Source organism: Leptodactylus fuscus, chromosome 5 (assembly GCF_031893055.1).
Source record: "Leptodactylus fuscus isolate aLepFus1 chromosome 5, aLepFus1.hap2, whole genome shotgun sequence".
NCBI classification, from domain to species: Eukaryota; Metazoa; Chordata; class Amphibia; order Anura; family Leptodactylidae; genus Leptodactylus; species Leptodactylus fuscus.
In genome coordinates this window covers 147289036-147302625 of record NC_134269.1, presented here as the reverse complement: position 1 = coordinate 147302625, position 13590 = coordinate 147289036, and the positions used below count along the sequence as shown (strand labels likewise).

The 13590-nt window shown below is 40.4% G+C and overlaps 1 protein-coding gene across 1 annotated transcript in view; it reads left to right on the top strand.

Annotated features, from left to right (window-relative positions):
- Window positions 1-10805, top strand: part of WIF1 (Wnt inhibitory factor 1) — a 65737-nt gene extending 54932 nt beyond the window's left edge. Inside the window, exons 8-10 of the mRNA XM_075274448.1 lie at window positions 2147-2242; window positions 6905-7000; window positions 10183-10805. Coding sequence (XP_075130549.1) covers window positions 2147-2242; window positions 6905-7000; window positions 10183-10304 — 314 coding nt within the window. The 3' untranslated portion in view covers window positions 10305-10805. The remainder of the gene's footprint in view (window positions 1-2146; window positions 2243-6904; window positions 7001-10182) is intronic.
- The last annotated feature ends 2785 nt before the right edge of the window (window positions 10806-13590 follow it).

The following is a 13590-nucleotide window of genomic DNA, read 5'->3' as shown; positions in this document are numbered from 1 at the left end:
AGTGCAGCTTTCAAGCTGCTTTTATTTATGTCAAGATCAAAGAATTTTCAGAGGTTTAGCATCAAAGCCTTTCACACATGCCACTGTAACCGGTGGTGTTTGAAGCACTAATATATTCACATTTTCCTATCAGCCTCTACATCAATACAGTCACATTTAGCCTAACTTGTAATACTATATTTGTGTAGAAGCAGTGTTCATGTAGATTGTTGAAAGGTACAAACCTCAAAATTGCCTTAGACGCTTAGAACATATACAGAAGTAGTAAAACAAATAAATAAACACCTGACAAAGACCGAAGTGTGAATAAGGCCTCATTTCTATGTATGTATTCATCTTCTCCTAAGTACTAGAGAAGAGGCATAGCTGGGGGTTCAGTACAGGGGTACAAACTTATTCATGGGGGTCGCCAAGTTAGGAATACCGATATTATCACTATACGGTGACCATATAGTAGTAGACACCAGCACTACACAGGGCTCTGCAGACAATTTTTAAGTGAATTCAGTCTAGGAAATATATGTTTACTTATAGGTCTCTGATTGTAATAATTCACATTTCCTGTCTCTTCCATCTGGACCTCCATGACCACTTTTTCCAGCAATGACTTGTCTGTGTACTTGTCTTCTCACTTTTCCAAACACCTGACCAACATTTTCCTTACCTTTCCAGTCCCCATCCTGCTGCTACCCCAATTATAAGATATATGATATAAAAATCCCCTGGATATGAATAATACCCTAATAATTAATGCACACCTTAGATCAATACTTCTCAATTCCCCAGAGGTAAATATACACTAATGTCCATTGTAGTATACTCCTGTGCATAAATATTGCTCCCTTTGCAGGCAGCAAGGGAGGTGTAAAAACTAAAAATACACTTAAACTTCCCTGTGTCCTCTACTTCCTGCCAATGGACGGATCGTCTCCCCTGCTACTCTGTATGTACAAAGAGTGGCTGCAGCAGTGACGTTCCATCCATGGGACTGCTGCAGCCATTCATTTCTCTAATTTGTATACTGTGCTAATAGGCTGCAATGATCCTGTTGACATGACTATACCATTGTAGCCGCTTTGTATAATAAGTAGAACAGAACAGCGGTGGAGGCAGCTGGCGCAGTGCTGGAATGGAGGGCAGAAGGCAAGTAAGTAGAAGTACATTATTTTTTACAGCTCCCTGGCTGTCTTCATTTTAATCATTAACCCATAGACCAATGCCCCCTATATAAAAGATACCACTTTAAATTGTTACTGACTCCTGATGACCCCCTTATATTAATAAAGACTCCTATATCAATATTACCTTCACAGCATATTAATAATGCCCCCAAAGTGGAAAATAAAAATTACACTCACCTACGTCTGATCCCCTGATGCATCGGAACTGCAGTCATACCCTCTTCTTGCTCTAACCTGGAGGCCACAAAGCACTCAGGCCTACAGTGTACAGGTACTATGACCACGGCACGTCTATGTCCTGTCATCACACTTGCCTGCGCCAGGAACTAGATATGCTGTAGTCATGGTGTCTTGTAGATTGCAGGCTTGAAGTAGCTTGTGTTAGAAGTTAAGCACTGCAGCGCAAGAAGCAAGCGCAAGTGACTTACTCCTCTACAGGGCATTTCATTTGTATCAGCGTCCTGCAGTTGCCCATACTATTGAAATTGCTGGTTTTTGCGATGGTCCCAAAGTGGGCTCCCCAGTGTCAGTGCTCCCTCACTAGGTATGCCTCTGTACTAGAATATAATCAATATACTGCGAGTAAACCACGAAGTTTTATACTGCAAAATTAACACCTAATTGTATTTGCACTTGCAATACATGGCTACAAAAAAAAGTGGAGACTCCTTATATGTAGTGCATTCTAGTTTGTGTATATCAGTTAGAGAAGGTAACTACAGTAAAGCATGCAACCAGTCAGACTCGGCACAGGCGGACATAAGTAGCACAAAGGGATGTAATAAATAATGAACAATGTCTATGCCTTCTCTGTCCTATTCACTTCCTATATTCTTTAGGAGACCTATTATTGCATTGTATCATTTTAAATATAAGAAAAATGGTCTTGTAAGAAAACAAATGTTATATAATATAAATTAAGCAGTATAATATAAGACTAGTCTGTGCCTTTGTGGTTTACTAAGGTAAATGTCAACAGCCATGCCGAAATGGAGGCAAATGTAGTGGCAAGAACAAGTGCAAATGTTCCAAGGGCTACCAAGGAGATCTGTGCTCAAAACGTAAGTTTTATATATTTTTTTGTGATATTTATTCATACTATAGATAAATGGATGGGTCGGTGTGCTGGTTTTGTATGTATGATGTACAATGGTGAAATCTGTACAGTTATATCCTCTTTAACTTGTTACATATTAACCCCCTAACAGTCACATTAGGATTAAAAAATTTCCTGGACATTTTCACTTTTTCATTGTAGTTTATGGAACTATGGATGATGGAAGGGGATTGTGGAAAGTTCTGGATTTGCCATATTCCCCACACTTCCACAAATCTTTGTAAATCACATATAGGTTTATTATTTATTTTTTTTTATATGTTTTCAGATGACAGCTATAATTTTTTGTAGCGCTTCTTGTTATGAAATTTGAGCACCATACCACTATCTTTCCACATATCTGTTACATTGTTATCCTTGTATAAATAGATCTATGCATTTCATGATCTAAAGTTTTGGACCATGACGTCTGCAGGGAATGACGTTATAATTTCTCTTAGACTTTCCCTTACATGCATGTCATGTGAAGAGAGAACAGTGATGGCCACTCTGAATACTGCTCTTAATGGCAATGTCATTTCTGTAGGTGATCAATCTATAGGGAAACTCATGCTAGTTATAACGCGACTTGAGAGCCATCCGGATTGTGCAGTTTGACTGAGTAATGATATATTAATGTGTGAAATATAATACACAGCACAGACCCATTCCTGTGATGACCGGCGAGGTACATGTGTGTACATGTATGGCTCTCTCGGTTTTGTTCTATGGGAGATACAGGAACAGCTGTACAATTTCTGTAACTGGATCTTCGCTATTTGGATGTAGTTGCTGGTAGGTCTTTTATCTGCTGGGAGAGGAACAGGACTCATGTTCTTAACATTAGTTTGGGCCATAGTGGTGGGAAACAGACATATTAAATCTTGATTTTGAGTTCTTGATACCTCTTTAAGTGATCTGGGTTACACAGTGATGCATCTTGTTCAACTTGTCTTCTGCACTCACCTCCTTCACTGTATTTAGACCTACAGTGGGGCAAAAAAGTATTTAGTCAGTCACCAATAGTGCAAGTTCCACCACTTAAAAAGATGAGAGGCGTTTGTAATTTACATCATAGGTAGACCTCAACTATGAGAGACAAAATGAGAAAACAAATCCAGAAAATCACATTATCTGATTTTGTAAGAATTTATTTGCAAATTACGGTGGAAAATAAGTATTTGGTCACCTACAAACAATCAAGATTTCTGGCTCTCACAGACCTGTAACTTCTTCTTTAAGAGTCTCCTCTTTCCTCCACTCATTACCTGTAGTAATGGCACCTGTTTAAACTTATCAGTATGAAAAGACACCTGTGCACACCCTCAAACAGTCAGACTCCAAACTCCACTATGGTGAAGACCAAAGAGCTGTCAAAGGACCACTGATAATCTCCCTCGATCTGGGGCTCCACGCAAAATCTCAACCCGTGGGGTCAAAATGATCACAAGAACGGTGAGCAAAAATCCCAGAACCATGCGGGGGGACCTAGTGAATGAACTGCAGAGAGCTGGGACCAATGTAACAAAGCCTACCATCAGTAACACACTACGCCGCCAGGGACTCAGATCCAGACGTGTCCCACTGCTTAAGCCAGTACATGTCCGGGCCCATCTGAAGTTTGCTAGAGAGCATTTGGATGATCCAGAAGAGTATTGGGAGAATGTTATATGGTCTGATTAAACCAAACTGGAACTGTTTGGTAGAAACACAACTTTTCGTGTTTGGAGGAAAAAGAATACTGAGTTGCATCCATCAAACACCATACCTACTGTAAAGCATGGGGGTGGAAACATCATGCTTTGGGGCTGTTTCTCTGCAAAGGGGCCAGGACGACTGATCCGGGTACATGAAAGAATGAGTGGGGCCATGTATCGTGAGATTTTGAGTGCAAACCTCCTTCCATCAGCAAGGGCATTGAAGATGAAATGTGGCTGGGTCTTTCAACATGACAATGATCCAAAGCACACCGCCAGGGCAACGGAGGAGTGGCTTTGTAAGAAGCATTTCAAGTTCCTGGAGTGTCCTAGCCAGTCTCCAGATCTCAACCCTATAGAAAACCTTTGGAGGGAGTTGAAAGTCCGTGTTGCCAAGCGACAGCCCCAAAACATCAGTGCTCTAGAGGAGATCTGCATGGAGGAATGGGCTAACATACCAACAACAGTGTGTGCCAACCTTGTGGAGACTTACAGAAAACGTTTGACCTCTGTCATTGCCAACAAAGGATATACAGTCCTATGAAAAAGTTTGGGCACCCCTATTAATCTTAATCATTTTTTGTTCTAAATATTTTGGTGTTTGCAACAGCCATTTCAGTTTGATATATCTAATAACTGATGGACACAGTAATATTTCAGGATTGAAATGAGGTTTATTGTACTAACAGAAAATGTGCAATATGCATTAAACCAAAATTTGACCGGTGCAAAAGTATGGGCACCCTTATCATTTTATTGATTTGAATTCCCCTAACTACTTTTTACTGACTTACTGAAGCACAAAATTGGTTTTGTAACCTCAGTGAGCTTTGAACTTCATAGCCAGATGTATCCAATCATAAGAAAAGGTATTTAAGGTGGCCAATTGCAAGTTGATCTCCTATTTGAATCTCCTCTGAAGAGTGGCATCATGGGCTACTCAAAACAACTCTCAAATGATCTGAAAACAAAGATTGTTCAACATAGTTGTTCAGGGGAAGGATACAAAAAGTTGTCTCAGAGATTTAACCTGTCAGTTTCCACTGTGAGGAACATAGTAAGGAAATGGAAGACCACAGGGACAGTTCTTGTTAAGCCCAGAAGTGGCAGGCCAAGAAAAATATCAGAAAGGCAGAGAAGAAGAATGGTGAGAACAGTCAAGGACAATCCACAGACCACCTCCAAAGAGCTGCAGCATCATCTTGCTGCAGATGGTGTCACTGTGCATCGGTCAACTATACAGCGCACTTTGCACAAATAGAAGCTGTATGGGAGAGTGATGAGAAAGAAGCCGTTTCTGCACGTACGCCACAAATAGAGTTGCCTGAGGTATGAAAAAGCACATTTGGACAAGGCAGCTTCATTTTGGAAACAAAAATTGAGTTGTTTGGTTATAAAAAAAAGGCGTTATGCATGGCGTCCAAAAAGAAACAGCATTCCAAGAAAAACACATGCTACCCACTGTAAAATTTGGTGGAGGTTCCATCATGCTTTGGGGCTGTGTGGCCAATGCCGGCATCGGGAATCTTGTTAAAGTTGAGAGTCGCATGGATTCCACTCAGTATCAGCAGATTCTTGAGAATAATGTTCAAGAATCAGTGACGAAGTTGAAGTTACGCCGGGGATGGATATTTCAGCAAGACAATGATCCAAAACACCGCTCCAAATCCTCAGGCATTCATACAGAGGAACAATTACAATGTTCTGGAATGGCCATCCCAGTCCCCAGACCTGAATATCATTGAACATCTGTGGGATGATTTGAAGCGGGCTGTCCATGCTCGGCGACCATCTAACTTAACTGAACTTGAATTGTTTGTCCAAAATACCTTTATCCAGGATCCAGGAACTGATTAAAAGCTACAGGAAGCGACTAGAGGCTGTTATCTTTGCAAAAGGAGGATCTACTAAATATTAATGTCACTTTTCTGTTGAGGTGCCCATACTTTTGCACCGGTCAAATTTTGGTTTAATGCATATTGCACATTTTCTGTTAGTACAATAAACCTCATTTCAATCCTGAAATATTACTGTGTCCATCAGTTATTAGATATATCAAACTGAAATGGCTGTTGCAAACACCAAAATATTTAGAACTAAAAATGATTAAGATTAATAGGGGTGCCCAAACTTTTTCATAGGACTGTATAACAAAGTATTGAGATGAAATTTTGTTACTGACCAAATACTTATTTTCCACCATAATTTGCAAATAAATTCTTACAAAATCAGACAATGTGATTTTCTGGATTTTTTTTCTCATTTTGTCTCTCATAGTTGAGGTCTACCTATGATGTAAATTACAGACGCCTCTCATCTTTTTAAGTGGTGGAACTTGCACTATTGGTGACTGACTAAATACTTTTTTGCCCCGCTGTATCTCTACTGCTGGATCTCATTCCTACTTTGTCCTTTCGCCTTCCCCCCTCAAAGTAACAAAAGGTGACTTTAAGAGGGCGTTCACACTTGCGCCCCTGTCTGTCTGCTGTGTTTCCATCCTAATTCCTGGAGAATCTAGATAGGAGATGGCTTCCCAGCGGTTAGTTTTAAAACCCATTCATGTGAATGGGTTTTTAATGCTAACTACCAGTGTTCATATGCAGTCTCTCTGCAGTGAAACAGTTTTTTGGGTTTTTTGGGGGGGATGGACACAAAGTCCTGCACGACCACCTTTGTGTCCGTGAAAAAAAAACGGTTTCCCCACAGAGAGGCGGAATACGGACTCCGGCGGTTTGCTTTGAAAACCCATTTAAAGGAATGGGTTATTAAAGTGACTGCCAGCAAGCCATCCCCTATCCACTTTCTCCGGGAACTAGAACAAAAACATGGCAGACAGACAGGGGCGCAAGTGCGAACGCCTTCTAAGTGGGTGACTTTAGTTATATTGTAGAGAGTGTTATAACCGGCATTTATAATCATATGTTTTGCAGCTGTTTGTGAACCCTCATGTGGCTCACATGGAACCTGCATTGAACCCAACAAATGCCAATGCAAGGAAGGCTGGAATGGTAGATACTGTAACAAAAGTAAGTAAGAGCTCAGTTTTCTATTTATTTCCTGGCCTGTTCTTGACTATGTTCCCATTTACTGCAGTTCAGTCTAAACACTTAACTAACCATGGCTGTGTAAACAGAAAAATGTAACTTTAAGCAAATTATATATTGCCACCCCCATTCTAAAAACACAGTGGTCGTTGAAATATTTTATTTTGATATTTTCGTCAAGAAATGTGTGCTTACCTCTGACAGACAGAACACTGTATCCAGAGGCGTAGCTAGGGGTTGAGCACAGGGGGGGGGCAAACATGTCCAAGTGGGCCCCCAGCTTAGGTATAACCATATTATCGCTATACGGTGACCAAATTTGATGTTATATATCGGCTCTTCACAGGTCTGCAGGTGATTTAGGTGAATACAGTACAGTAATATTTAGGGACTAATCATTCACATTTCCATTCCGTTTCTCTTCCATGGACGGCCATGACCACTTCTTTCAATCTCTGTAAAGTTTGCAGCACAGACACATTCGCTCCTTACTTTCCAGGCACTCAACCGCATTGTCCTTACCTGCACACCCATCCTGCTGCTACCCCCAGTTATAAAATATATAATATAACTCCCCCATAATGAATAATACCCACAAGTACATCTTTAAATTAATAACTTCTTGTGCGCCCCCTGAAAACAGTGCACCTTATTGTTAATGCCCCAGGCATTTCCTTATTAAAAAGTTAAAAAAATTAGTACGGTTCCAATACCCAGGACCCTCAGGATCAGCTGTTTGAATGGAACGTGGTACCTGGTGACCGCTTCTCTGTTTATACAGTATCATACATCTCATAGCGGCCATGTAATGAAACTACAGCCTGGTCCTATACAGGTCTATGTGACAAGGCTGGAATTACTTCACACCGCCACTATAAACAGACAGTGTGTGACATACACAGGCGCCTTGGCCTGGTGTTTTTTGCCAAAACAGCATCGAATCTAGTAAGGGAGGAAGCAAGAAAATCTTTTATTTTTTTTTCAGAAAAATTTTCTGTAATGGCACAAAATCTTGTTAATGGCACATAATAGACCTTTCACAGATATAAATATGGTCTTGTTAATATAGATTCAGACAGTATTCATGTTTTCTGAAATGTTTTCATTTTAATAAAAAAAAAATTAGTCTTGACAGGTCCCTGTAGTTTATATGATTTATCCCATAATATAAGCAATTGCAACGGTGAACTTTGTGACAGCCTTCTTCTACCACGTAGATTTGTCATAAGCGCCCACTCACTGTGCACTGCCATTTCCCAGTGTCAGTCAAAAAACAAAAAAAACAAAACAAGAGTTTGGATTCTTTTTACCTCCATGAGCTTAGTATAAGAGGGGCCAGACCACCACAGAAGTTTAAACTGGCAAGGACATTTTGGCTCCTTTCCAATGCAAACTTTTAATCTGATGATGCTGGCAGATAATGATAGGTACTATTATGGAGTGTGACAGCACTTAAAACAAGCCGGTGCTTATGTATTCATGGCCGGGACAGAACTGTTTACCAAATCTGTAAGTATGCTGAACAAACAGTGACATGGTGTAAGAGTCATAACATACGGCAGAGCAATAGCATAACAAGGGCACTACTCTAAAAAGAGTCCGAAATGGAATTCCACTGCTGGCACAGCCATTTGCTCATATAAACCAGAAAATCTTCAAAAGAAACAAAAATAGTGTATTCATTTACGGCATCGGCCTGATTCCTGGGTTATGTCTACATTTTTATCTAATTCTAGCTATATAATTCTAATATTAAATATTTCGGGGTGAGTCAAAAATGATCAAACTCCAGTTATAGTAAAACTTCTTTTGGTCGTACTGTCAAAGACAATAATATTACGGGTTATCGATTCTAGATTTTAAGGACACATTGATCCAGAGTTGTTATATTGACTGCCAGATTGGAGTCGGGTAGGAATTTTTCTCTCCTGAAATAGGGCAATTGCTATAAACCTCATGGGTTTTTTTTTGCCTTCCTCTGGATCAATATTGTAGGGGTTTGTAGGATTATAGGTTGGACTTGATGGACTGTTGTCTTCATCCAACCTAATCTACTATGTGTGGAGGATGTCAGCTTGTGTAACCTCTATTTTGATACTGGACATGTGCTCACAACCTCCATTTTGGATTCCAGACATGTTTTACAACTCACCTTTGTTTAGAGAGCTCACAACCCCCCTCTCTCCATTTTCTTATCCAGTAGGCATGCACCAGGACTATTGATACAACTTCTCCACCAATCATGTTATGCTAATTATACTAGTCCAATCTGTTTTTTGTTTATGCAATGTATTATATACTGCTTCGTTGTCACCATTAAAACAGAACACACTGTATACACCACAGCTGAGTGTATTTTGTGTGTATCTCTTTGCTAGCATATCTTTAATAATATGGACTTCAATACGGTGATACTTAGAGCAGATTGCACTCACACTATGTAACTATGTCTTATCAAAGCTTTCCATACACGGTCTCTGTCTCCCTAGTCACTACTGTACAGGTGACTTATGTCCATTCACTTGTGACTGTAGTGGAAAGAAAAAATGCTGGCCCCATTTATGACTAGCACAAAAGAGCAGTGTGCAGTGATTCTTTTATGTGGTCTGAGGGTGTTCCTGGTGCCGATGTTTTGAAAGATTTTGTGTACAGTGTGGAGAAAGTGTTTTATCCCAAAGCAGTGTGTATGACTGGATTGAGAAGTTAAGGGGGGAAATACAAGTGTCAGCCATGAAGAAGCTGCTGGACAACAACATGTAGTGTGCACGTGAACTGATTCTGTAGGCCAGAGAAGTGACAGTGGATTATACAGCAAATCATTAGCAAATTCACGTCTGATGAAGAGGTGAAGACAGCGGTGCAATGGTGGCTCGCAGTTCAGCCTAAAACATTCTTAATAAGGGAATACAAATGCTTGTCGACAGATGGAAAATGTACTGAAAAGCAGGGAGATCATGTTGAAATTTTTTTTTTTTTTCCTGAAAGTTGATTACAATAAATTATATAGCCAAAATGCAGATCATTTTTGACTCACCTGGTTATTTATTATTATTATTATTATTATTATTATTATTATTTTATATACAGGAGAATAATGTAAAGTGTGAATAATAACAGTAGGTTGTTTTTTTATAATTTGTGTTATAAATGATGTTTTTTTTCAGGATATGGAGCCAATCTTATGAATTCCATGAGGCCAACAGGAACCAAAAACAGGCAGCACACACCTTCACCCAAAAGGACTGAAGACAGGCATGTTCCTCCTGAGTCAAATTACATTTGGTGAATACCAGAACATCTGAAAACTTTACCATACACAAATTCACAGCTTCCATTAACTTCCCTTATGTTGGATGGTGACATGTTCATCACAGTTTACTGGTCTACATCTCACTAGCTTAATCATTAAGAACCACTGACTTCCATGTAATTGTTCTATGAGTTTAGCGTTAACCAGTAGGTTTCTGTTTTGTTCTGTTGTCTTAGTGGTTCTTCCACCCTATGTAATATATGTCCACTGTTCAGTATTCTAATAATAAAACCTAACTTTAAGGAGTAAAAAGGCAGTAGTATTTTGCTTCATCAATTTGTATTACTTTTGTAGGTTTTTACCTCTATGTGGTGTTGACATCATCACCAATGTGTCCATACTCGAAATATTTCTAGCGCTGTAAGACATGGAAAATGTTTAAAATTAAATTAAGATATTTATAATTCATTCTAAATGTCCAGACCAAATCGTCTTTGTTTCTTGCACACTTGCTTCTAGTGCTTGGCGTACAAATAACTAGTATATATAATACAGATTGTTTAAAGACATTATTCATATCAACAAATAAACGTTACAATATTCTATATGAAATAAGTGTCACATCAATTCCATGTAATACATTTCTGTCATTGATCCTGTATGTGATTAACTTCAAAATGTATCTAGCTCAGACTTAAGGGCTTATTCACAGAACTGTGATACAAATCGGGCACGAAAAAAAGACTATCTGGTTTTTTTTTTTTGGGGGGGGGGTTGCATTCTTACGGCCCCATGTAGCGGGCTGCGGGAAAAAACGCAGCAGCAATGCATTACGGTTTTTCCCACAGTGCTTTTCAGTGCATTTTCTCTGCAGACTTTTTTATGAGGATGGGAAGAATAAAAATTATAGCTTGTACGATATGACAACAAAGAGGATGCATAAGCTATGCGAGTGTATAACAGGGTAGACCCTAGATTTAGGGCTAGCAAGGGAAAATACACCAGAAGTGACCCCCAAATCATAGGAGCTATGGGGAAAATAGTAGGGAATTTATGCAGTCTAGAAATGTACTTTGCACGGTTTACATATTCACTTTCCACCAGCACTGTGCATTTACATCTGAGAAAACTAACATTCACTACGCCCCTTGATAAATTCTTTGAGGGATTCCCTAGTGTATTCCACCTTACTGGCACCTCAGGGGGCATTGCAAACATGACGTGGCATCCAAAAATCAACTGATCTAAATCTGGACTCCAAAAATCACATAGCACTGCTTGACAGAAGTTTCTGCCCACATGTATGGCATTGTTCTGCCCAGAATAGTTTTTGGATGCAGAGCCCCTGGAAAGTGGAATTCCCTGACACATGACCCCATTTTGGAAACTACACGCCTGAATGAGTTTATCCAGGAGTGCAGTGAACATTTTTAACCCTCCAGTGTTGAAAAGTGAATATTGCAATTTTTCCACAAATACGTCAGCTTAGTGTGTCCATCTTGTGTCAAAGATAAATATTCACAAAGTTGTGCTTTCTCGCTGCGGCTCACTACATGGGGACTTAGTATAGTAGTTTTTTGAGTCAGTGTCTCTTCTGACACAAGCTGGATGCTACATATTGGGGACTACCGTATATACTCGAGTATAAGCCGAGTTTTTCAGTTTTTGTGCTAAAAAAGTCCGCCTCGGCTTATATTCGAGTCATTACAGTAATACCGTAGTTACAGACCCGGCATACAGACACCAGGGTGGGTTCCGGGCCGCAGCATTGCCACGCTCCTGGCAGAAGTAGTGGGGCCTTTTAGCAGAAGTACTGTAAGTACTTCTGTAATTTGAAATGAACATCACCATGCTCCTGCCAGGAGCGTGGCGATGCTGCGGGCCCGGCACCTGCCCTGTGGTCTGTATGCCAGGTCTATAAACTACGGTGGCTGTAGTCTGTAGTGGTCTGTAGCTATAATGGCACCGCTCTGCTCAAGAGCGGTCGCCATTGCAATCAGAACCTCCACTGTAACTCTTACAGTGGTAATGCCGGAGTTCCTGAGTTACAGTGGAGATGCCGTCCAGGGGTAACCGCTGTGGCGCCATGCCCCTGGAGAGAGGAGGGAGCGGGCGCTGAGGAAGATCCCCGGCCGCCGGAGCTGAAGGGAAATCCCCGGCCGCCGGCAGGAGCGCAGACCTGAAGGAAGACCTCAGCGCTGAGGGGAATTCCAGGCTGCTCTATTCCCTGTGTCCGAAAACGCCCACTCTATAAATCTATAAAAATAATTTTTCCTGTACGGTAAATGCCGTAGCTGGAAAAAAAAGTTGTCTAACTGCCCCTTCCCTGAGACTGTTCCCCCCCCCCCCCCCACACACACACACTTGGAATTCAGTCTGACTATAGCCAGGCTGAATATAGGGTATCTGAAGTGCTGTTATTCCGTTGGGAAGGGGTTAATAGGAGCATTGCAGATACCCTATATTCAGCCAGGCTGAATTCCAAATGGGGCGAAAAAAACCCAGTCCTCAAGCTCAGGGAAAGGGCAGACAGACAACCAAAACACCCCCTCCCCTTTCCCAGCACCCAGCAACTACTGTGGCCATTTTAATTTTTGAAATTTTCCAGTAGCTGCTGCATTTCCCCCCTAGGCTAATACTCAAGTCAATAAGTTTTCCCAGTTTTTTGTGGTAAAATTAGGGGCCTCGGCTTATATTCGGGTCAGCTTATACTCGAGTATATAAGGTAAATTGACGTATCTCAGTAAAAAGTGAAAATATCAGTTTTCCCAATGAGCTGCACTTTAATTTTTGCATAAATAAATGAATGCAGCGCTCCTTCCCTTCTGAGTACTGCTGTGTGCCCAAATAGTAATTTACTCCACATATATATATATTTCTTTAACTTTTTTTTTTTTCTTGAAAGGATGCATGTCTCTGTTGACACAGTGGGCGCAACATAATGGGCAATGAAATGGCATATTTCAATAAAGTTTTCATTTTTCACTTTGCACTTTAGGGAAGCACTCTTGGGCTCAAAATGATAATTCCCCTTGAGAAATTCCTTGAGGGGTGCAGTTTCTAAAATGAGGTAATATTTTTGGGATTATTTATTTTATCTCAGGACCTCTGAAAATGCCTGCCAGTGCAGCGTAAATGTCCAAATTGGGCCACAAATGCACATGGGTCTCTCACGTCTGAGCCATCTCGTATTTTCAGGACATACAGTATGTCAAGTGTTTCCAAAATCAGGAAACAGAGCATAAGAATTGGTCAGATGACCTTTCACAGTGCCACAAGTTGGGTATAATATATCAGGCAGATACAGTAGCAGATATCTTGA